Source organism: Ruditapes philippinarum, unplaced genomic scaffold, assembly GCF_026571515.1.
Source record: "Ruditapes philippinarum isolate M1 unplaced genomic scaffold, ASM2657151v2 ctg4469_1_1_1_1, whole genome shotgun sequence".
In the NCBI taxonomy this organism is placed as follows: Eukaryota; Metazoa; Mollusca; class Bivalvia; order Venerida; family Veneridae; genus Ruditapes; species Ruditapes philippinarum.
The window spans coordinates 31,275-56,069 of NW_026864450.1; the positions used below are offsets into that span (position 1 = coordinate 31,275).

Consider the following 24,795-nt stretch of genomic DNA (forward strand, 5'->3'; position numbering starts at 1 on the left):
AAATATGTCCAAAAATTATAACTTAAGGAAACAATTTGTAACACCATATTTCTGTTGATGGCCTTTAATTAAACATCGAATTATTGATGCAAAATTCCTTTTTATCATAACATAAAAAAGTCAATTAATCAAAATGTTGTTTTGTATCATTTTTCTGTAAATTAGTATGCAAATTATTGTTCCACGTTTATCACATGTTCATGTATATTGCATGTATGCTCATGTTATTTCATGAACAGAACAGAAATTTTATTTCGTATCGTATACAATACAGTGTCTTGTTACATTACACATATCAAATATTATAAATAGATAAACACATGATATAATTCAAAGATTTTACAGTATATTGGAGAATGAACATATATTGATGCAGAAAAACTTGATTTTGTATAAAATAAATGTATATCAGAATAATATCATTTTTAATATCAGAATAATCTTATTTTAATATAAACATTACTAGCGAAATCTAAACGTTTACAATATCTATGAAAATAATAACAACATTTTAACGTTACATTTTATGTATAACCTAAGCTTATCAACATATCTTTTCTTGTACTATTTGCAAAATAAATAAATTTACATAAATTTAATAATATAGACTTTTCATACGACTGAAGTAATTCTATTGAATTTAAACATGCTAGGTTTTTTATAATAATATCTTTTAATGGGTTAAGTGCGTATTTCCTGGTACAGATTACAAACAAGTATAAAAATGAATTTGTTTTCAATATCTTGTGTATTACAAAGTTGACATATGCGCTCATGTCTTTCAAGTCTATTTCTACCATATCTACCAGATTCTATTATTAAATTATGCGCAGCTATTCTGAGACGAGTTAATTGTTGTCTTGATTTCATACACTTAATTTTATCTAAATAGCATTCCAAAGAAAAATTATCCTTGATATGTCTTTACAATGTATTTAAAACGTTATTATTAACAATATCTGAAAACCATTTTTGTTTAAAAACATCAATGACTCTTTAGATTATAAAGTTCAGGACAATTCCACACCTCAGAAAAACCAAATTCAACTAAAATTCCTTTTACTTTATACGCCCAGTTTTTTACTCCTTTTTTCCACTGATTTAATGTATTTATATACACACATTTAACATTGATATTGTTTAAATGTATCACTTTAAACCAATATTTTATTATGTGAACATATCTATTAACATAAAGTGGGTATCTTCCTAGCTCACCATAAATTGCTGCATTGCAAGAGCTTATTTTCACCCCAAGAATTAACTTGCAACATTTCAAGTGTAATCTCTCTATATCTTTAGATTTTGTAAATCCCCAGACTGGACAAGCATAATTTATGATAGAGCCGACAAACATCAAATAATTGCAAGGAAACAGAAGGGGATATTTCATACTTGTTAATATTACATATTAAAACATTCATTGCTTTCAAAGCTTTACCTATAAGATATTGAATGTGAAGTACAAAGAACCCAATGTAATTAAATACTACACTCGTCAACAATTTCCAAAGCTTCATTATTATAAAACTGACGTTCATGAGGAAGTACTGATCCTCTATTCTGAAAAAACAACTATTTTAGTTTTGGCGGTATTTACCTCTAGGTCCGATAGATTACAGTATTCAAATAAAGAGTTTAATCTTTGCTGTAAATCCTCTTGCGAGTTACCAATTATTACCATATCGTCAGCGAATAAAAATAATACTATACATATTTCAAATATATTTAATCCACAATCGACGGAGTTTTGTAAAAATAATTCTAGGTGTTCTAAAAATAGTGCAAACATGGCGGGCGAATTATTTTGCCCTTGTCGTTGCCCAACCGATAAATTGAAAAACTCTGAAAATGTCTTGCAATGTTTAACACACGACTTAACAATTGAATACATTGATTTAAAAGTTCTAAGTTACTTCCCATCTAATCCCATATTAAACAATTTATACCAAAATGCATTGCGGTTCACAGAGTCAAACGCCTTTTTTAAGTCGATAAAAGCACAAGGTAATCGCATTTTTTTAGTTAACACCTGGTTTATTAAATTATGTAACACGAAATTGCATCTACTGTACTAAATCCTTTTCTGAAACCAAATTGAACGTCTGACAAAATGTTATTATCTTAAAACCATTTTTCCAGTCTATTTGTCAAGATACTTATAAATAATTTCCCAAAGTTACCTAGTAATGTGATGCCACGATAATTGTTAACATAAGTATGATCGCCTTTTTTATGAAAAGGTATAATAAAGCCTTCAGACCATATTTCTGAAAAAAGCCTGCATCGAAAACTCTGTTAAAAAGATCAGTGATATGGCCTACTAATATATCAATAGAAAATATAAAGTATTCGTTCAACAAGTCATCACTTGGACAAGACGCATTGTTTCGGTTTAATCGCTTCACCGCATCTCTAACTTCTTCGCAAGGTATGGGAATATTAAGCTCTTCAGAAGTAGGGTTACTAATATCAGGATCAATATTATCATTTGAAATATTTGCATCAAAATTAGTTGTAGCCCTTATTTCTTCAAACATATTTTGCAAAATAATTTGGAAATCTAAAATAGGTATATCCGAACTTTGTGATACATTCACGTTTTTTGAAATGTTTCCAAAACTCTCTTGGTTTACTAGTTTTCATTTCATACAATTCTTGTGCCCTTTTAAGTCTATATTCCCGTTTTTTTTACGAACAATGTTTTTAAACTCTTTTTTCAAGTCACATAGAATATGCCTGTTAGTTTCGTTTTTATAATTACTAAAAATCGACAAAACACAGTAAGATAATTACGCTTTTTCGTAGCATTCTTCATCAAACCAAGAAACAATCAGAGTTTCCACCCTTTTTTCTACCTTTTCGCTTAAAAAGAGGCTCGGGTACATCTTGTAAGATCTTTGAAAAACTTTAAAACAATATTTTCAATGTCGCTCGAAGAAGAATTCTCAAAAATATCGTTTAAATCAGCCATTCTTCCTAATACCCCTTCTAAATTTATCTTTGTCAGCATCACGCCTTTTAAAATATGTACTCTCACTTTCTAAATTTCTTGGATTAAATTTAGTATCTAAGTATTTAACAGTAAACGAAAGCGGTGTATGATCACTGAATTCATAAAATTGACATATTTCGAATGCACTTATAATCTGAAAATTGCACTCTTTCAATAATTAATAGTCAATTGTACTGCTTGACTGACGGCTGTAATACGTAAATGCCCCTACGTTACAATCTTTACCTAAACGACCGTTAGCTAATCTCATTCAAGTAGTTTCACAAAAATCAAGAATCTTTTCACCTCTTGTGTTAACAATCGGATCGGAAGAGGCCCTGCATAATGGCACATCCGGAAAATAATCGTATTTTACATTATTATCACATACTATAAAATCTGATTTATTGTCTACTCTCCCATTCCAGTCACCTACTAATAACACCTTACCTAGGTCTTCAAAATAAAAAACATCATTAGTTAACATTTCAAATAAGTATACATTTTCAATACTCGCAATAGGCGAGTCATCAAACCACATATAAACTCCATATATTCTATATCAGTCATTGTCTTAACCCTTTACCTCATATATACGCGAAACAACGCACTTTCGACCCCCCCTTTTTTTAGGCCTGAAATAGTGAAAAAATGTCCTATTTGGGCCCCAAACACAGGTTTTCGTTTGAGCAATGTTGCTAAAAAAAGTTAGCACTTTTTCGGCGCCGCCCCCATCCAAAAGATACATCAGGGGGTTGCCAGAAGGGGGATGTGCCCCATTCTGTTTTGGGGGTTTGAAGGGGGGCGGAGTCCCCCTCATCGCCAAGAAAATTTTGGACTTGTGAGAAGCTTAAAATGACCCCAGGTTGATCATAAGGTAACGTGTAACCAACGCTGAAAAGCCTTTGACTCTATCTCAATCCCTTGAGAAGTTGCAGCACTTTGAAATAAATTTTGATGGAAAAAATCGAGGCAAAATAGTGATTTTTGGCAATTTTGAGATGTCCCCTCGTTGCCATGGTTACAGGAAATTTAAGACTGAGCATGTCGTTACAAAGGCAATAGTCCAGTCAACATTTGTGCCAAGTTTGATTAGTATTGAAGCATTTTTCATAGTTTCATAGCAGTTTGAACTTGTAAGAGGAGGCTTTTCAGTGAAAATGGCCATTTTTCACAATATGCTCATGGGGGAAAGGGTTAACTAAAAAAATTATAAATGTTACAAAACAACAATTTTTCACCAAAATTAGGTAAAAGACCACATGTTAACATGGAAAAACTTGATTTTGGGTGATTCCAAAGTTTTTCATCATCTTTTGTTAACCCTTTACCTCATATATACGCGAAACAACGCACTTTCGACCCCCCCCCTTTTTTTGGCCTGAAATAGTAAAAAAAAATGTCCTATTTGGGCCCCAAACACAGGTTTTCGTTTGAGCAAGGGGGATGTGCCCCATTCTGTTTGGGGGGGGGGGTTTGAAGGGGGCGGTGTCCCCCTCATCGCCAAGAAAATTTTTGGACTTGTGAGAAGCTTAAAATAACCCCAGGTTGATCATAAGGTAACGTGTAACCAACGCTGAAAAGCCTTTGACTCTATCTCAATCCCTTGAGAAGTTGCAGCACTTTGAAATAAATTTTGATGGAAAAAATCGAGGCCAGATAGTGATTTTGGCAATTTTTGAGATGTCCCCTCGTTGCCATGGTTACAGGAAATTTAAAACTGAGCATGTCGTTACAAAGGCAATGGTCCAGTCAACATTTGTGCCAAGTTTGATTAGTATTGAAGCATTTTTCATAGTTTCATAGCAGTTTGAACTTGTAAGAGGAGGCTTTTCAGTAGAATGGCCATTTTTCACAATATGCTCATGGGGGAAAGGGTTAAAAACTCACGGTCCAGTTTCATCCATATAATTGTATCACAATGGTTTCTTACAATAGTTACTCCGTTTTTAATATTATTTTTTTTTACATATAATACAATTAAGATGTTCTTAATATGATGGACACTGTCCTTGAAAATAACACTATTTCATTTGATGGAAGAAAATTTACGCAGACAGAAGGAACAGCGATTGGCTCACGATTAGGGATGAATTACGCATCTACATATCTTGGATCATGGGAATCACAGCTGATGACGATAACAGATAAACTTCCGCTTGAGTATTTCCGGTATGTTGATGACGATTGGGGCCTTTGGACTCACGGTATCGAGTCGTTAAAAACATTCCATGAGCTTGGGAATAACCTTCATCCAAGAATAAAATTAGAATTAAGATATTCAGCTGAAAAACTTGAGTTTCTCGACGTAATGACGAAGATTCAGAATGGCATTTTAATAACAGACCTATACACTAAACCCACAGATAAACACCTGTACTTGCATAAAAATTCGTCTCATCCGGAATCGACAAAAAAATCAATACCATATGGACTTGCCCTCCGTGCTAAGCGAATATGTACTAATAAATCGACATACAAACAAGATAGAGAAAATATTAAAACTCAGTTACAGAAACGAGGCTATGAAGATCGGCATATTGAAACAGAATTAAATAAAGTAGATAGTAAAAAAAAAGTGACCTATTACATTATAAATGAAGATAAAGAAAACACTGAAAGAATCCCCTTGGTACTGACATTTTCCAGAGCGCTCCCGAATGTAGGACAAATAGTACGAAAACACCTACCTGAATTACACACCTCAGATAGAATGAAGGAAATATTCCCGAATCCACCAATTGCAGCATTTAGAAGAGATAATAACCTACAAGACATTCTCGTTCATAAGAAACACAATAAACTATTTTTTTCAACAGCCGAATTCCTGTGCTCCTTGCAGATCCAAAAAGTGTGCGATTTGTCCGTACGTTATTGAAGCAGACACATTCATTGGTGTGAACGGGGCCTCGTATAAGGTTCGAAATCAGATCACGTGCAAATCTACGAATGTTGTGTACGCAGTTTATTGTAAGCGTTGCGAACGTTATATTTATGTTGGAGAAACAGGGGATACGTTGTACCAAAGACACCTTCTTAATTTATCCAGAATACGAACCAAATACAACGATCCGTTAGTGGCGCATTTTTACACGAACGACCACACAGTAAATGACTTTTCAATAATGGGGCTGGAAAAGCTAAACAGGAATGACCAATACAGAAAAACAATAGAAAATTTGTGGAAAAATAAATTAAGAACCTATAGACCGTATGGAGTAAATACCAAAGAATAACGCGGCAGACGGCAAACAACGCCACGGCGGGCGTCGTTCATTGACGTTACGTCACTTCCATTGTTTTGTTTGATATATTTGTATGTAGAATAAATGCTGTTGAAGAAGGCCGCAAGGCCGAAAGCTACGGCAAATTTAAATTAGCGTTTTTGCTTATATATATATATATATATATATATATATATATATATATATAATATATATATATATATATATATATATATATATATATATATATATATATATATATGTATATATATATATATATATATATATATATATATATATATATATATAATTATGGAAAAAAAAAATATATACATACAATGTCAAGGTTTAATGATGACGATTAAAACTAAAACTTACAGAAACCTTTTTAAACTCGCCAGAACCGAAGGTTCATGGTGAGCTATGAGTATCAAAAGGGAATGCTCCGTCGTCATGCGTCAGCAATCATCTTCTCTGAAACTGCCGGACAAAGTCACTTCAAAAATGGTCTGTAGTATCCTTAAGACAGTCCCACTGCAATTCGCTCATATCATTTCAGTTAGCCCCTAAAAAGGGGCCAACAGAGCTAAAAATAGAAAAACCTTAAAACATCTTTTTCTACTGAACTAAGTGATGAATGATCACCACACTTTGTCTGTAGCATTCTATGATAATCTGTTATTAAATTTTTTCTACTGTGTTATTCATGTAATATTGAAAAGCATAACAAAACAACTGGTGATATAAAATTACTAGAAACTGTAATGATTGTTTTTACTGTATCAGCCGACAATTACCTACGGTTGCACGTGCGACCAACCAGCAACCCCATGTTATTTATGTAACTGCAACTACTCGGCTGCTTTCGATTTGTTAAATCATATCTATGGGTACGTAATATAGAATGTGGTATATACTTGCCACTATTTTATTTTCACTAGGTATTCTATTAATTGAGTTTTAAAACTAACAAAATATTAAAAATAACATTTGTCTATTTCAAGATTTTGGAAGCTATTAACTTAATTTGATAGTAGAAAAGATAATTTTCAACAAAGTGTCATTTCATGACTTTCCTATCTATGAAGTTGGTAAGTCAATTAGTAAATGTTTTTTTTGAGTACATGTCCCTTGTAGATGTCATCACGTCAGGTGCAAGCGAATGGAAAGGTAATAAGTAATGTTGCATTTTGACGAAATAAATGTTGACACCAATGTTCTCTAATTTACATTTAAATGTATACAAGTATATTAGATTAATAAATTTATAATCTTAAAGTTATGATATGTTATATTGCACATGAATGTTTGCAGAATGCTTAAAATTGGCAATACAGGATTTACCCATCATTCTACAGAACACATCACCTCGTTGCTAGCGCCTATTCAGAAAACTAACTTTTGGTAGGATAAAACCGCCATTAAATTCCCGTAGATTGTTTGACATGTCTGTAGCTTGCAAAATCACTCCTTTGGTACCAGAGTTATATTATGATATTCTCATTCAACAGAACAGGGTCTTTCAGATATATATTTTTAAGACCCTGAATAGAAGAAGATTCTGCAGTTAACTATTTGAAACCTTTCTTACAACATCAACATTAAATAAACAATGTCAAATGAAGATTTCTTGTATTTCACAAGTTGCTGAAGTTTAGTCAGATTGACTTTTTTCTATGTATCAACACCAGGCATGTATAGTATGGATACGACCGGAAATATTTATGTGCCCTTGGTTGTCGGGATAAATTAACCAGTAAGTAAATGACGAGTACTAGCTAACCATTACATATATACAGGATATTCAAGTTTTTTTCTATAAATACAGGATTTATTTTCATCGAGTGGTATGAAAATAAATATTTCACGAGTGGTTTTATTATTTATATTTATAATAGAAAACTTGATTTTTCTGTTTATTATATACTTTTTATCTTTTTAATCTTATGAAAGAATTCCCTTTTAATTTTGTGTTTTGACTGAATTTAGAAAGAAGTAGTCCGGCAAGACACTAGTGAAAATACGGAAAATATATTTCACTGCAGTAAACACAATTTAAGTCGAAAGTACGGGAAATGAAAATACGCATTTTATTTCATCAATAATTCTCATCTTTCATTTATACGTATTAATTTAATTGACACATGCTAAAATCCAAATAACATATGAGTGTTAATTAAAACATTTAACTTAATTATCTTTCTTAATTTTTTACCATTAAAAATTTAGATAATTCGTTGAAAGTGATTTACTTGTCTTCCAGAATGCAGACTACACGTAGCTTTTCATGGCTGTGCAATGGGGCAGTTAGTAATTTTATAGCATAATTGAGCCGCGCCATGACAAAACCAACATAGTGCGTATGCGACCAGCATGGATCCAGACCAGCCTGCGCATCCGCGCAGTCTGATCAGGATCCATGCTGTTCGCTTACAAACCATATATACAAGAACGAACAGCATGAATCCTGATCAGACTGCGTGGATGCGCCAAGCTGGTGTCGCAAACACACTATGGTTGGTTTTGTCCATGGCGAAGCTCATATATTGTGTTAAAATGACTTTACGAGGGTGCAATTATTCTTTAAACTTGTACATGTAATTTATTATTTTATTTCAAAACTACTGACATCATGATGTTGTGAATAATAATATAATGATTTGTTTATAAGCACAGTTTAAGACTCATTTTGAGACATTTTATCCCAGACCTAGACGGAAACAACGTGAACTTTAAAATCTCGCAAACGATGCTAAGATAATTGAAAAAAAAAAATCTTAAAATCGTGGAAAATTCTTCTGAAAAAACGTTTTTACAGTATAATATTTTTTACAGAAGTAAGATTGGGGAGGCGTATGTACGTCACGGAGGTTACAACGAGGTTGGAGAGCTAAATGACGGAATCATCATACTTTATCCTCAAGCAAAAGCCTCTACCGTACCATTCAATGTTGCCGGTTGCTGGGACTGGTGGGGATACACTGGAGCATTATTCGGTGCGTTAGTTGTACATCTTTTATAACTTTGTACCACGTGATATAACACGTGCGTATATTCGAACACATTATGTTCATATCACAGTTAAACGTTATAAACCGCCCAACATTTTAAAAAGTATTCAGAAACTATTAAAAATTTAATTGTAATTTTGGCTTAGATTAGTATGTTTTAGTTATATCCGTTGATTAGTAAACGTTGAAAGTTTAAGTTTAAGGGTTTATAATCTTCCAGCAAACAAACCAGTGGATTTCAAACCCAACAGCCACATCAAACGTATGATTCGACAGAGATTGCTTGCTTTGTGAAACCCCACACGATATATACATGTTATTAATTCTAGGAAGTGTTTTGAATTGTGACAAATAAAAAATAAAACCACTTTTTGAGTTAAAGTGATTATTATAGACTGGAACTTTTGTGTATTCTTTTTTAGAAAGGATGCGACAATGGCTGTAAGTACATGCCCAAGTGGTTAGAGGGGTATAAATCTTAATATTGTATAAGGGATAGATGCTATTATTATCATCGCCCTAACTATATTTTTACAATAATAGCGCCAAATGCGCTAGTTAAATAATTATATTTTGACAGTTCAGGCTATTATTAGTCCTGGATTTTCCCGGGTAAGCAACTAGTTTTAAACTTGATTTTTTTAATTTCATTTTCTCAAGATAATAGAAGAACATCAACGATTATAAAATAACGCTTCTTCCATTGAAGCTCAACGAAAGGCGCGCTTAAAAAGATAACAAACACAAAGTATATAATACATGTAATCTTTTGCGCTGATTTTTTTTTTATATACTTTAAAGGCACACTAATCCTCTGAACTAAATACATATGTTTTTTCTCTAAAAAAGGGCATACTTTATATAACTCATAAAATATAGCAAAATGTAAACTTAGTGGTATTTTTGACTTACAGTCAAAATGCTAAATCACTCATGTTATATGCCATAGAAGCAAAAGGCGACTACTACTTGGACAATTAGCTCTATTTAGGAAACTGAATCAAAAACATCAAGAGTGAAAGGCTGTTGAAAAATATGAATTTTAGCATTTTTGGATCTCAAGACACTTTAATGAATATATGGTATTTGAATCGCGAAAAAAACGCAATAAGATAAGTGATATGCATGTTCAAAAGTCAAGATGCCTAGAAAAGAAAAACGGGTTTTTTGAATGACTGCCTTGTACGGCAATATTCAATTTGAGAGAAAATATAGTTCAATAAGGAAGCATCAACAATGTTCTAATTAAATGTAAGGCATGTAGTAGTGTATATTCTATGAATATTGACATGATTTTCTTTGTTTATTTAAATTTTCAACACATTAACATGATGAAAAAATGTCCAAGAAACATGAACTTGAAAACACTGCTAAAAGTGATCATTCCTTTATAGATATCAATTTAAGCCGTTCTGAAATGTAAGGAAGATAGCAAAGTTGTCTTCTGTTCTAAATATGCTACCCTCTGTGAGCAAAACTCTCACAAAGTTCTTTTTCGTTTAGGAACATGCACAAATAAATATTCAAGTCAAAGCGTAACTTTATTCGGAAAACGCAGCTAATTTATAAAACATAAACTATACATGTACGATTTTCTTGAATAAATACTTCAAACTATAATAACGTATATGTAATTTAATCCATAAAGAATCAATTTGAACACATATTTTCTCCTCCCTAAATAAGAGAAAAAAGACATTTTACCTATACAGTTTTTCAAAAATAGTTTATTGAAAATAGCAAAAAAGCAAAATATCTTTAAGTTACTGTTAACAATAAAAATTACAGCCTTGATTGCGCTTTCATGTGTGTATTTTAGCCGAAAATTTCTGTCAAATAATGTGTATGAATGCTCTTTTGAAATGAAAATTATTGTATGTTTTTTTAGATTTTTTTCGTAAAGAGAAAAATCCCTCGCGCTTTCGTTGGGGACCCAACTTTCGTTACTTCACATCAAGGACCCAGTGATGGTATAAATGTTAATAAATAGTATTAACCCCATCACACCCAGAAATTTATAATTTTATAGCAACCCACGACAATTGATATGGTCATTAATGCTGTGTGGTTGTCATCTGGGAATTCTAATGTTTTTTGATTATTTGTTTGATTATTTTAATTAATACTGAAGAAAAGTGTTGTTTCCCAATATAGATTGTTACATAAATGCAATTTATAATATGTATTTAAAAAAAATTAAAGCACATAGTATTGACATGTTTTAACACAACTAAATGTAATACGTTACTGTACGTAAACATCGTTTGCAAACCACCTTTAGTCATTCAGTGTTGACTTAGGGTTTTTAATTTTGAATTTGGTAGTTACATTGCCTGTTTTTAAAAATTATATTTCGATATTCGTCCTTGTATTGAACTTGTATTTAAGCTGTATTTGATTTTCTGGGTTAAGTAGAATATATTTAACAAATAACGGGAAATATTGGAAGTTTACAGACTGGTTAGTCAGACTTGGGCAAGGTATTTTGACCCGAAAGCGCAGCTTATATATAATAAAATGCCTATAACACATTTATTCGGTTATGTGGTATGTTAAAACGTTATATTAACACAATCAATTTACAAATATACTTGGCACGATTAAAGCAACGTTAACCCATTATGTCTCCTGTTTGTAATTTTAGAGAGTAACTTCCCTGTGAACGAATATCGTATATCAGTTCACATGTACACAACTGATAAAGGAAGTGTAAAACGGTGTTTATCTTGATACCGATTAAATTGTTTTGTTATACAATTGATGGATGTGAATGTGACATAGGTCTACTGTATATATATAATTAATAAACCAACAAAAATGGCATCAAACTACGCTACTGAAGAGCTAGATTCAGATGAAATTGTAGAAATGTATTGTGAATTGTGCAAAAGAAAGGTAAACATCGCAGCGCTGACGGATTTTGTGTGAATTGCGTCAAATATTTTTGTAAAGATTGCTTATCATATCATACCGAATTTTTACCTGATCATGTACATAAAGAGAAGACTAATATGCCGCAAGCTGTGTGCTTAAACCCGTGTCCTAGTCACAGCGAGGATATTATCAAATTCTACTGCTCAAGTTGCAACATGTTTTTCTGTTCTGAATGTAAGAAGAACGGACATAAGGAATGTAAAAATGTTCACCATTTACCAGAGCTTTGTAAAGGATCTAGAAAAAGGAACAGAAATTTTTGAACCTAAGGCAAAATTTAGATGTAGTTGTGGAAGAATCACAAAAAACACGTATCTGTTCTGTCTGAGGCTAAGAAATCAATGGAAACAATGTGTAGCGTTGCATTGTCAGAAATAGATTCATTGAAGGACCAACTTATCGAATATATAAATAGAAGTGTTGGAACAATAAAATCAGATTTGAAATCAAAAGAAAACGCAGAAATAAAAAAATCCAAGATACTTGTTCAAAACTGTCTGCATTGATTTCCGAGACATCATCCATGAAATCTAAGATGGAACAGAAAGTACGGGAATGTAAAAGATGTGAATTGTTCATGGCCATGAAGGATATGCAAACGAAGCATAAAGCCCTACAGCAGAATGTATTGGAGGTGAAGCGGCACAAGTTGAGGGACTTTGTGTTTGAAGCAAACAGCAGTATCAAATCTTTGATTTGAAAAATCATATTCCGTTGGGAAATCTAGTTTTCAAAACAGAATGTAGGTATCACCTGTATAAACGAGGAATCCGCACAAATGGTAAATATAGTTTTCATAATAATGATATTTACAATGACCCATATATAACACATTATAGTGATAATGATAATGACAACAGCAACAATAACAGCAACAACAGTTATAATAATAATAATACTTATTTTATAATTGTCATTACTGTCATTTCTATTATGATGGGCTGATAGAGGACATTGTGATAAGGAGGTTGACATAAGCTTATCCGGTGCTGAATGTCTCCCACAAATTAGGAATTATCTAGAAATTATTTCATAATGTTAAAATTCCGTCGACAGTTTAGATCATGCTATTACTTCGGGAAGCTCATATGTTCTATGACACTTTGTCAAGAAAGTGTAATCTGCTTGGATAAGATGTGGAGGAAAAGAAGTGTCAAACATTGCATTTCAACATATATTTATATCTATATTTATCATATGCTATCTGCTTGACAAACTTGCATTCAAACTTTACAGTGAAATAATTTTTACATGCAGTCAAAGTCCACTGTAGAAGTACCAGATGTAAATACACAGAAGTCGTTCGTTGCAAATCAATTACAGAAACCATTAATTAAAGGAGAGACATGGTATGTTTTTATTTAAATATCTATATTATGTTTTTGATTTACTTAAATTAAATCTATCAATCAATAAACTCGAAAACTTTGAACCTTTACATTTATTCCCACAACTTTGGTAACTGCACTCGCACTCGTATCTCCCAAAATAGCCTTTCAAGTATGATTACACGACAATATATTTTGTTCATTTTCTGATACCAACGGCTGAGTCATTTACATTTACATGCTATGTAACATGTTAATCAACCGTGAGTGTCCAACAATGATATTTTATATTTAAAGGTCCACTATAACCCAGAAATGAATTTATTTTCATATCTCTAGAGGTTTTTATTTTTGGTGTACATTAATAGTTTCCAAAAAGTTACTTATGTACCAATTATCTGAACCATCTACTTCTTCTTATTGCTTTATGGCAATTACAAAAGTTATAAAAAGATTTCTTAACATTATGCTACCTTTATGACAAAATTATTTCACATGTAGGGCTACTTTCTTCAAGTAACAGGCATGTGACATGTTGTAAATCTATTATTTAAACGTTATAAATTTCCTGTTAACCCTTTTTAATCATTTCTGAGGTACAATGTGCCTTTAACGGATAGTTCATGACCTACTTTCTAATCAAACTTTTTATTTACTTAACCTCCGTAGATAATTTGACAAAATGTAACATTATTATATTCAATATGAATAATAACTAAGGTTCGTATAATAAAATTACAAACTTTTCTATTATCTTGGCATAAAATGATCACTGTCGAATCGAACACTTTTTTGTGGGAACATATATGTCAAGCAAATTTCTCACAGATCGGCTGTATCAGAAAATTTGTTTTGTCTTCGTTTTGACATGAACCACACTGGATAAATACCAAAATATTGCTAAGTTTAATAACAGTGCAAAAGAAAGAATGATTTTGTGCTGTTTTGGGATAGCCTTCTAAGACCATAATATACTTGCATAATTATCATCCTTATATATAGTCAGAAAAAAATGTTCCCGTGTTTCTAGCACGTTTGTTTTCCAAATAACATTGGAAACTGTACTAATGAATTTTGTTTTATAACATCGTTAAATAACCAATCTAAATATACAAAATGAATTCTTGTATTTATCTATACTTTCTTTCATGACATTATGATGAATAATATTTTCTTAAAATTATTCGTTTGTATAAACAGCGCTGCGAGTTCATGTTTATATTTCTTTAAGTATGACCATTGTATTTTGTGTTGTTGTATTAGCAGACACTTAATGCTGAATGATTGCTATATCAGGTACATTATTGATGCCATATGGTTCAAACAGTGGAAAAGTTATGTTGGTTACGAGAGCAAGGACCACTGTAATGTAAGCGAGGAATCAGCTCATCCAGGACCTATAGACAATACCCCCATTTTACAAGGTAACATTATATTAAACCATTCAAACATTTGTTGTATGTTGTGTTGTTGTATCTAAAGACCATTAAATGCTGAATGATTGATAATTTAGGTACGTTATTGATGTCAAATAGGACCTATAGACAATACCCATATTTTTCAAGGTGATATAACATTAAACCATTCAAATATGAAATAAATATCTTACCCTTATATTTTTGAAAAGAGCTGATTTATTACATTTTAGTTTCTCATTTATTTCATATAATATATATTATATGCATAACTTTCAAGGTTCAGTTTCATTAAGTGTATTCGCAAACAACCTGCAACACTTTTTTTGATTTATTTTTGTTTAAAGCACACCTACAATTATTTCTTTAATATCACTTTAATAACAATCTTATATATATATAGATCTACATATATTGATATCACCAATAACAATCACACAAACACCACAATTTCTTTAAGTGTACATTGTATAATAAAAAAAACACATGCAACAATGTTTATATTTTTTGTTTAAAGTACACCGATACATATATACATGTATTTTGATATCACTTTATTAACAATCACACAATAATTAACATTAAATGTTCGTTTATTTTTTTTGTTTTGAATATATTTAGAGGTCGATTGCCATTATGCAATTATTGATCGATAATGTCAATAATGGCCGCAAACCTGGCGAGTAGCAGAAAGCAAGGTAATTGCATATACGGTTTTATCTTTGGCCAAATTTGATATATTTTAGTAATACCTAGCCCTTCCTAAGAATATTTTTAAAATTGTCCAATCTACTTTGTTTGTCGTTAAAAAATCATCTTACCAATTCTTACATGTCAGCATGTGCATTTGCAAGTAGTCACAATAAGCCTTGTTGTGAAATGTTTTCTAAGCTACCATCACATCAGTAAATAAAGCATTAGTAAATAAAGACTGTGTAAGCAAAAGTGTAAAGAAATCTAATTAAGCACAGGTAACTTGGACCTTAAACCCAGCGATCCCAAACTCAAGACAAAGTTTGAAGACTACTTACGGCATGTATCTTCCAATTATGAAAGAAAATACAGTAATTAAATTAAGGCTGTATAAGCAAAGTGTAATAATATAATTGTGGCACTGATGACCTTGATCCATCTGACCCCATACTCCATATAACGGTAGCGGACCATTCATGTTATGCGCCTACCAAATATAAAAGATCTTTCAATTAATATAGAGAACCAAAGGGAGACAATCTTTTTACCCAGCCACACTCTAGATATGAGGACCATCACTCAGTGTAACTCGGTTGATAAGCAAAATAATAAAAAAAGCTTCATAGGTGCCTTGACCTCAAATCAAGTGCCCCAAAAGTCCAGCTCCACCCAAACGTAAATGACTACCCATGGTATCTACTCATCAAATTTATGAAGTTGAAATTATGAATTAGAGAAGATAAATTCTTAAATTCGTGAAGAAAAATCTTGAATTCGTGATTGAAATCGTGAATTCTTGAAGTTGAAATGATGAATTCGTGAAAATAAAATTAAACAAGTGTGTAATTCTTTTAATCATAATTATATTTCTCAGTTCTTCAATGAAAAAGAATTTGGAAAATATATTCAATAATTGAAAGTTATGAACTAGCTTAACAGAGGTTGCATAAGATCAAAAATGAAATTAAAGTTAAAAATATTATAGTTGAGAATAGTGTCATCATAGTGAAACTGCTTAATAATTTTCATCATGAAAATATAAACGCAAAGACGTTGTCGAGTCATGAAGAGCTTCTAATGCTACTGGACAAAATCAGTTTAATGTCTAAAAAGCACAAGAAAAATCAATGTGTTTGTTTTTGTTTTGTTCCTTATTTATATTTATTCTAGGCTACGTCACGATTGAAAATATGACAACTCTTGATCTCGCACTGAAACAAAACAAATTATATGTAATGTGTGTACGAATTACTTATTTTGGACTGTCTTTTGAATTGTGTTGCAGTGGGAAGATGGTAAATTCAAATTAACAATGGACGAAATTTGCGTTTATTTAAGTTTTGATCATGTTTCGTGTTTCTTAGCATTTTAGTAATTATCTTTGGTGGATTTTACTTAATTCAAATGCACTTACCTTATTAGCTTTTTAATTAATTCATAAACATTCTGACATACATTTTAATTATATCCACTTTTCTTGTATTTTTCTAACATTTTTCATGAATTTTCCTTTAAATTTTTACCAGAATCTACAAATTCTAAATATTTCCACTACAAGTGGAAATTAGCGTGTTGTTATATTTGATTATTATTGCACTAAATACCAAAATACTCAAATATTTCGAATAATTCTTTCATCTTATGATAGTTCTGGCAACTCAATACGAACAAAATAACTACCGCCTAAGTTTGCAACCAGAAATGCATGAAGTTAAAGTTTTACACCAAAATGACTTGAACCAGATATTTGTGTGTATTGTAACTTTTTTGGAACATTCAAATTAAACAATTTATATATGACATATTTTGATTTGTTTGATGATTTTCGAACCTTATAGTTGTAAATAATTGAGTAGAAAACCCGACCAGAAAAATCACTTGTCAAATCTCAAAACATGAACATGACCAGTTTGGTTTGTATCTTCAATAACTTCGTCAAATCAGAAACCTAACACCAATCGTGTCATAAACATTGCCTTTAGGATTGGCATGTTAATAATTCATAATAACATACAAACCCACTTACCTGGATAAAATATGTACGTTTGGGCGTTATAAAATTTCATGTAGCCATTTTGTCAAGTTTTCAACCATTTCCCTCGCTTGAACCAAGCGTGCACCCACGTCACGTCCTGCCCCTTTGGTTTAGGTTCAAGTTGATACTAACATTGTAGAAATGACAACATTATGACATGTGTAAACAGGACATTGGCACCCCAAGCTAAACCGGCCCCAATGCAAGACTCGACCAGAGACTAATCGGCACTATTTCTTTAAATACTTTAGCCCTTTTATTACATTAATTTTACAATACAGTAGCGTGTTTTCTCCAATTAGAATACTTCAAATTAATTCAGCTGATAGTCAAGAAATTTTAAGCTTAAAATGAACCTAAAAGGCATACTACCATTATTATGGACAAAGTTATTGTTGACGTATGTATTGAAATGATATTTTGCTTTGAATGTTGTGCAAATTGTTTTTTTACATAGAAGTGCTACTTTCAATATGAATCATAAAAATACATTTTCTATACCGGTATTTGACGCTGCATGATTCAATATATACAGCATTAGGAAATATGAACTTTTCCGTGCACCTTTAAACTTCTATACGTATAGATTTTTAAGTGTAAATGACCCGTTGTAATTAAAAACTGTGTAGTTGAAATTGTCAGCAATTTCTAATAGAATATCATTATAACACGAATTTTCATTACCTTTTAAAGGTCCACCTTTTCTAAAAAAACACACATTATTTTTGTTTTATTAGAAGCCACCTCTAAGCCCCACTACCTACAAAATTGATATAAATTGTTCATACTAGCTTGTAAATCCATGGGATTTTAAACAGAATGCCATATCGTCTGCAGAAAGCAAACTATTTATAAATAACATATACATAGCATTTTAAGTTACGTTAAATAGTTAAAACTTGACACATGTATTCGCACACAAAAGAAATAACTATTACTGTAAATCAAAGTCACATAATTGATAATTTAATAATTGATTAATTAAAATACAGACATGATCCTTAAGTTGACTATGTTACACTTATCCCCCAAAAATTTGCGCATGAAACAATCTATGCAGCGTAATAAGATATTAAATTATTGTACTTTCAGAAGGAACGGATAAACTAAAAGAAAACTTGATAGGTTCCTGAGGAATGTTGGGAAATGTTGCTGTCTTGGTATGGACTGTTGGAAGGACAGGTAACAGTTATTTTATGTGTTATTATCTCTGTACGATATCCCTGTACTATATGTTTATCAAATGACATTTGTTGAAGGTGTACGTACTCTGGAGCAGTTTTTCTTTGAATTAGACAGTAAACACAACCCTTAAAATACACAAGAGGTAAAGAAAGTGGCAATAGAGTATTCATATTGTAAGTAGCATATAACATAGCATAACAAATGCTATATTGTTATTGCATATACAGTATATGGAATTAATAGAGAAATTAAATCATGTTGTTTTTAAAATAAGTAAACATATTTGGTTAAAATGATTCAATGTTTTTGTAAGAACAATGTGTGTTGTCTCAAAATTTACATCATTATTTGATTCAACTAATTAATATGATCATTATTCAAGGTACATAAGCGAAAATATATTTTGTAACAAAGATTATCGAAATAAATTTTCGAGGGTGTTACATGTTTTGTTTGTTCAGATACCATTACCAAGAAATGTGATAGAAGAAGGTACTTATAGTAAATCTTTGAAAGTGGAAATTTACTTGTGGCATCTGAAAATTTGTGAAAACTCTAAACCAAATGTCACCGTGACAAAACTTTTCAGCAGAATTGATACAATCCGTAAGATAATTTTCATTACAAATGTATATCCTGTTTTAAAGTTTATTTTTTACCCTTTACATACTGAGAAATGGTCAAATCAGATAAAAATGCTAAAACTTTCTTATATAAAAATACAAATGAATGAATGAATAAATAGATAAATAAATGAAATATATAAATGAAATAAATAAATGAAAATAAATGAATAATGATAAAATCAAAGAATGTTTGATAATCTTTAATTTTCACATTATAAGCATTAATACATTATTCCATCCATATGTAGGCAAACTTGAAGAAAAAATGCGTAGGGAATTTAGCATACCCAATGATAAAGAAGTCCGGTTATGGAATAGGTTTATGCGAAACTTGTATGAACAGTTGAACAGCAAAGACAAGACGCTACAGGATGCAGGGTTATATCAGGGTCAAATAATCGTGATCGAGCAGAAAAATCCCGACGGAACATGGCCTAGAGAAATGAAAAAAAATAGGAAGAAAATGGTAATTTAGCTAAAGAAACGATATTCATTACAGCCATAACATCATGTTAACAAACTGTGTATGTTTTGTGATTGATACTGTCACTGTGTGTATATTTTTTCTTCTTTAATTAAGTTTATTTTAGCTCGGCGCCGGAAATTCCATATGTCCGAGATCTCAGCGTCCATGCCGGTCCACTCTAGAAGTCTCATCGGGGACGTCTTTTTCATGCCGATCTTCCCAAGTCATGTACTTCGTTCGATGAAAGACAATACTGGAAAAGCATCAAGTTCCGTGACAGGCGGTTGAAATAAAATGGCTCTTGTTAGCGCCACCCTCCAGAGTTAGAAACGACAGGTCAACCAATCACCTCTGGTACTTGAGATGAAGCTGTGTGTATACATTTATTTAAGGTCGCCGCCGAAAAGCCCATATGGGCGACCGTACACTCAAGTCGGGCCATCCTAGAGCGTCCTGCCGAGATTTTGTCGTCGATTTTTTCCAGCTTTATTGGTGGAGGAAGACCCCAGGTGCCCCTCTGTGCATTATTGCAGGCACGAGCGGGCACCTGGGTAGAACCACCGACCTTCCGTAAGCCAGAAGATTTCGACCCGAGTGAGGATCGAACCTACAGCGGTGAGGGACCTGTGATCTAGAGTCAGCGACCGTATCCACTCGGCCACGGAGGCCCCTATGTGTGTATACCACGCTTGCTAAAACTTATATATGTATTTATTATGCAAATAAAACAATTTTCGAATATCAAAGAATATGTAAAATGTGTACTGCAAATATTTGTGCACATTACATTTAATAAATCAAAGGGCTGCAGCTCTATGGTATTTTCTGATCTTTGCAATCTAAATCATACTGACTATCTGTATGTACTTTCCTGTATAAGTTTATTTTTATATACTATAATTCATCTTACGCAGCGACAGCGTTTTGATTTTCTTCTATAACAGTTTGAGATTGATACATATGGAATTTTGCATGAAAAAAAAATAGAATTGCCTCGACTAGGATTTGAACCATAGGCCTCTCACACCCTCAACGAGACCGCTTACCTCTGCACCACGGCGAAGTAATACATATGTACCTTGAATAAAAACGAATACATTATGTAATTCTAAATTGAGAATTTCCATTTCGTGTTTGCAATCCTTATTAATTTCGAGGTATTTTGTTCACGATAAACCTGTTGTTTAACACTGATGAAAATAATTTAGCGAAAATCTTCTCGCCAAAACAGTCCGACATGTATATATTCCACTACTCGACAGTCAGATTTATTTGTGTACTACGCTCTGGAGTATTAATTTAATCGACATAGCTAAAAATAGCATTTTCATTGATTAAAATGATATTCATGATAATCCGAAGTTTTACGGAAATAGCCGAACATTTTTCATTGGGTAAAAAAGATATTCATCCGCGAAATTTGTGGTTGTAACCTCATATTTCTATTGACTAATCTAAACTTTTAATGCACTGTAATTTGTTAAATGCCTACATTAAAAATTATTCTTTCTTTTAAATTGCTGGTTTTTAAGCAGTTTTGAGTGAGAACTACTTTGCGTTGTTAGGACTGTAAGGAAATTTTGTGTTAGACCGTGGATGTTAGCGATGTATTTACTGATCTTATGATCAGAAAATACAAAAAATCACATGCATTCATTTCTTATTGGAAAATTTGACTTAAAATTTAAAGAAAATAAATTTCTAATTACTTCCCTTTATTAAAAAGGAATGTTAAATTCGGTAATACCTTTATAAATAATGCTTATTGGAACTTACAGTATTGGCAAATCTTAATTTGAGCATCATATATATTTATGAAATAAAACCATGAAAAAAATGTGTTACAGGATCTTTAAATGCTATATAGAGGAAGAACTATTGTATTTATTACAGTAGAGCACTGCCAGTAACGTCCTTATGTTACTTTTATATTAATTGGTAAAATAGCATACTTTAACTTTTGTAACACTCTCTTTGATTGTTTACCTTGTATATATGCTAATACAATTTTGTAATTTTGTCACATATATGTTATGATATTTATGTTTTGGTCTATGCCACAGTGCTGTATATATGCAAAGAATGAATAAACGTTCTGTTCTGATTTAAATATAAAATAAACATATAACACTTGCACCCTTATATTGCCCGATGCATCTTTTTAGCTCTGAAGATATTTTGGTACATATAGAATTATATAAGAATTGTCGTTTTGCACTCGGATATTTACCATTGTTACGAAAGCATTTTTACCAGTCTAATTGAACTTATTTTACGTGATATTTAGAACCTTTTTATTTCAAGGTTCCTTATAATGTATTATTATAAATTGTGTTGTACATGTTTTAGGTGTTCATTTCTTAAAAATGTCAATGCTTAAAATTTTAATCTCACCTGTCATACTTACAAAATGTAATATACATGAGCTATAATCTACATCTCTTGTGTCAATAGTGAAGTGAAATATGTGGATAAATACAGTCAATACAACTAATCAATATTAACGATATAATTTATTTGTTCTGACACGGTTTGTCATAGCGTTATGTAGATTAACTACGTTTTCGATTAAAATAGAAACATGAATATATGTCAACTTTATACTTATGTTAGCTTAGAACATGTGTACTTTTATTTATTCAACTATTTCAACTATTTGTTCGGGTAAATCATGCATGAAATACAAACATTAATGTATATTGTATTTGTATAGTTTGTCGATCACTGTATTCTGTATGTTTAGCATTTCATTACGCTTATAATGTACATGTATTGTATATGTTCATTGTTCGTTATTTTGTAATTACCTGTAGACATCAAGAAACGCCAAAAGAAGAAAACGAATGCCAAAAGTGTACCATAGATGTAATATAAAACTAGTTCTATAAAAAAATTCCTCCAAATATGTCCAAAAATTATAACTTAAGGAAACTATATTTGTAACACCATATTTCTGTTGATGGCCTTTAATTAAACTTCGAATTTTGATGCAAATTCCTTTTCATCGCAAGATATATACTTTGTGTATTACAAAGTTGACATATGCGCTCATGTCTTTCAAGTCTATTTCTACCATATCTACCAGATTCTATTCTTAAATTATGCGCAGCTATTCTGAGACGAGTTAATTGTTGTCTTGATTTCTTACACTTAATTTTATCTAAATAGCATTCCAAAGAAAAATTATCCTTGATATGTCTTTACAATGTATTTAAAACGTTATTATTAACAATATCTGAAAACCATTTTTGTTTAAAAACATCAATGACTCTTTAGATTATAAAGTTCAGGACAATTCCACACCTCAGAAAAACCAAATTCATCTAAAATTCCTTTTACTTTATACGCCCAGTTTTTTACTCCTTTATTCCACTGATTTAATGTATTTATATATACACATTTAACAATGATATTGTTTGAATGTATCACTTTAAACCAATATTTTGTTATGTGAACATATCTATTAACATAAAGTGGGTATCTTCCTAGCTCACCATAAATTGCTGCATTGCAAGAGCTTATTTTCACACCAAGAATTAACTTGCAAAATTTCAAGTGTAATCTCTCTATATCTTTAGATTTTGTAAATCCCCAGACTGGACAAGCATAATTTATGATAGAGCCGACAAACATCAAATAATTGCAAGGAAACAGAAGGGGATATTTCATACATGTTAATATTACATATTAAAACATTCATTGCTTTCAAAGCTTTACCTATAAGATATTGAATGTGAAGTACAAAGAACCCAATGTAATTAAATACTACACCTAAATAATTAAAATCGTCAACAATTTCCAAAGCTTCATTATTATAAAACCGACGTTCATGAGGAAGTACTGGTCCTCTATTCTGAAAAACAACTATTTTAGTTTTGGCGGTATTTACCTCTAGGTCCCATAGATTACAGTATTCAAATAAAGAGTTTAATCTTTGCTGTAAATCCTCTTGCGAGTTACCAATTATTACCATATCGTCAGCGAATAAAAATAATACTATACATATTTCAAATATATTTAATCCACAATCGACGGAGTTTTGTAAAAATAATTCTAGGTGTTCTAAAAATAGTGCAAACATGGCGGGCGAATTATTTTGCCCTTGTCGTTGCCCAACCGATAAATTGAAAAACTCTGAAAATGTCTTGCAATGTTTAACACACGACTTAACAATTGAATACATTGATTTAAAAGTTCTAAGTTACTTCCCATCTAATCCAATATTAAACAATTTATACCAAAATGCATTGCGGTTCACAGAGTCAAACGCCTTTTTTAAGTCGATAAAAGCACAAGGTAATCGCATTTTTTTAGTTAACACCTGGTTTATTAAATTATGTAACACGAAATTGCATCTACTGTACTACATCCTTTTCTGAAACCAAATTGAACGTCTGACAAAATGTTATTATCATCAAACCATTTTTCCACTCTATTTGTCAAGATACTTATAAATAATTTCCCGCAGTTACCTAGTAATGTGATGCCACGATAATTGTTAACATAAGTATGATCGCCTTTTTTATGAAGATGTATAATAAAGCCTTCAGACCATATTTCTGAAAAAAGCCTGCATCGAAAACTCTGTTAAAAAGATCAGTGATATGGCCTACTAATATATCAATAGAAAATATAAAGTATTCGTTCAACAAGTCATCACTTGGACAAGACGCATTGTTCGGCTTAATCGCTTAACCGCATCTCTAACTTCTTCGCAAGGTATGGGAATATTAAGCTCTTCAGAAGTAGGGTTACTAATATCAGGATCAATATTATCATTTGAAATATTTGCATCAAAATTAGTTGTAGCCCTTATTTCTTCAAACATATTTGCAAAATAATTTTGGAAATCTAAAATAGGTATATCCGAACTTTGTGATACA

General features: G+C 31.6%; 2 protein-coding genes across 2 annotated transcripts in view; both read left to right on the forward strand.

Moving 5' to 3' along the window:
* The window catches only part of LOC132725610 (ubiquitin carboxyl-terminal hydrolase 15-like), a 66,427-nt gene that overhangs the window by 14,924 nt on the left and 26,708 nt on the right, over positions 1-24,795 (forward strand). The gene's annotated exons all lie outside the window — the stretch shown is intronic.
* LOC132725613 (ubiquitin carboxyl-terminal hydrolase 15-like) lies at positions 12,700-19,921 on the forward strand. Its single transcript, XM_060710758.1, has 6 exons — positions 12,700-12,798; positions 13,422-13,513; positions 14,789-14,916; positions 16,771-16,895; positions 19,282-19,426; positions 19,695-19,921. The coding sequence occupies exons 1-6, from the start codon at positions 12,700-12,702 to the stop codon at positions 19,919-19,921; spliced, it is 816 nt and encodes a 271-aa protein (XP_060566741.1).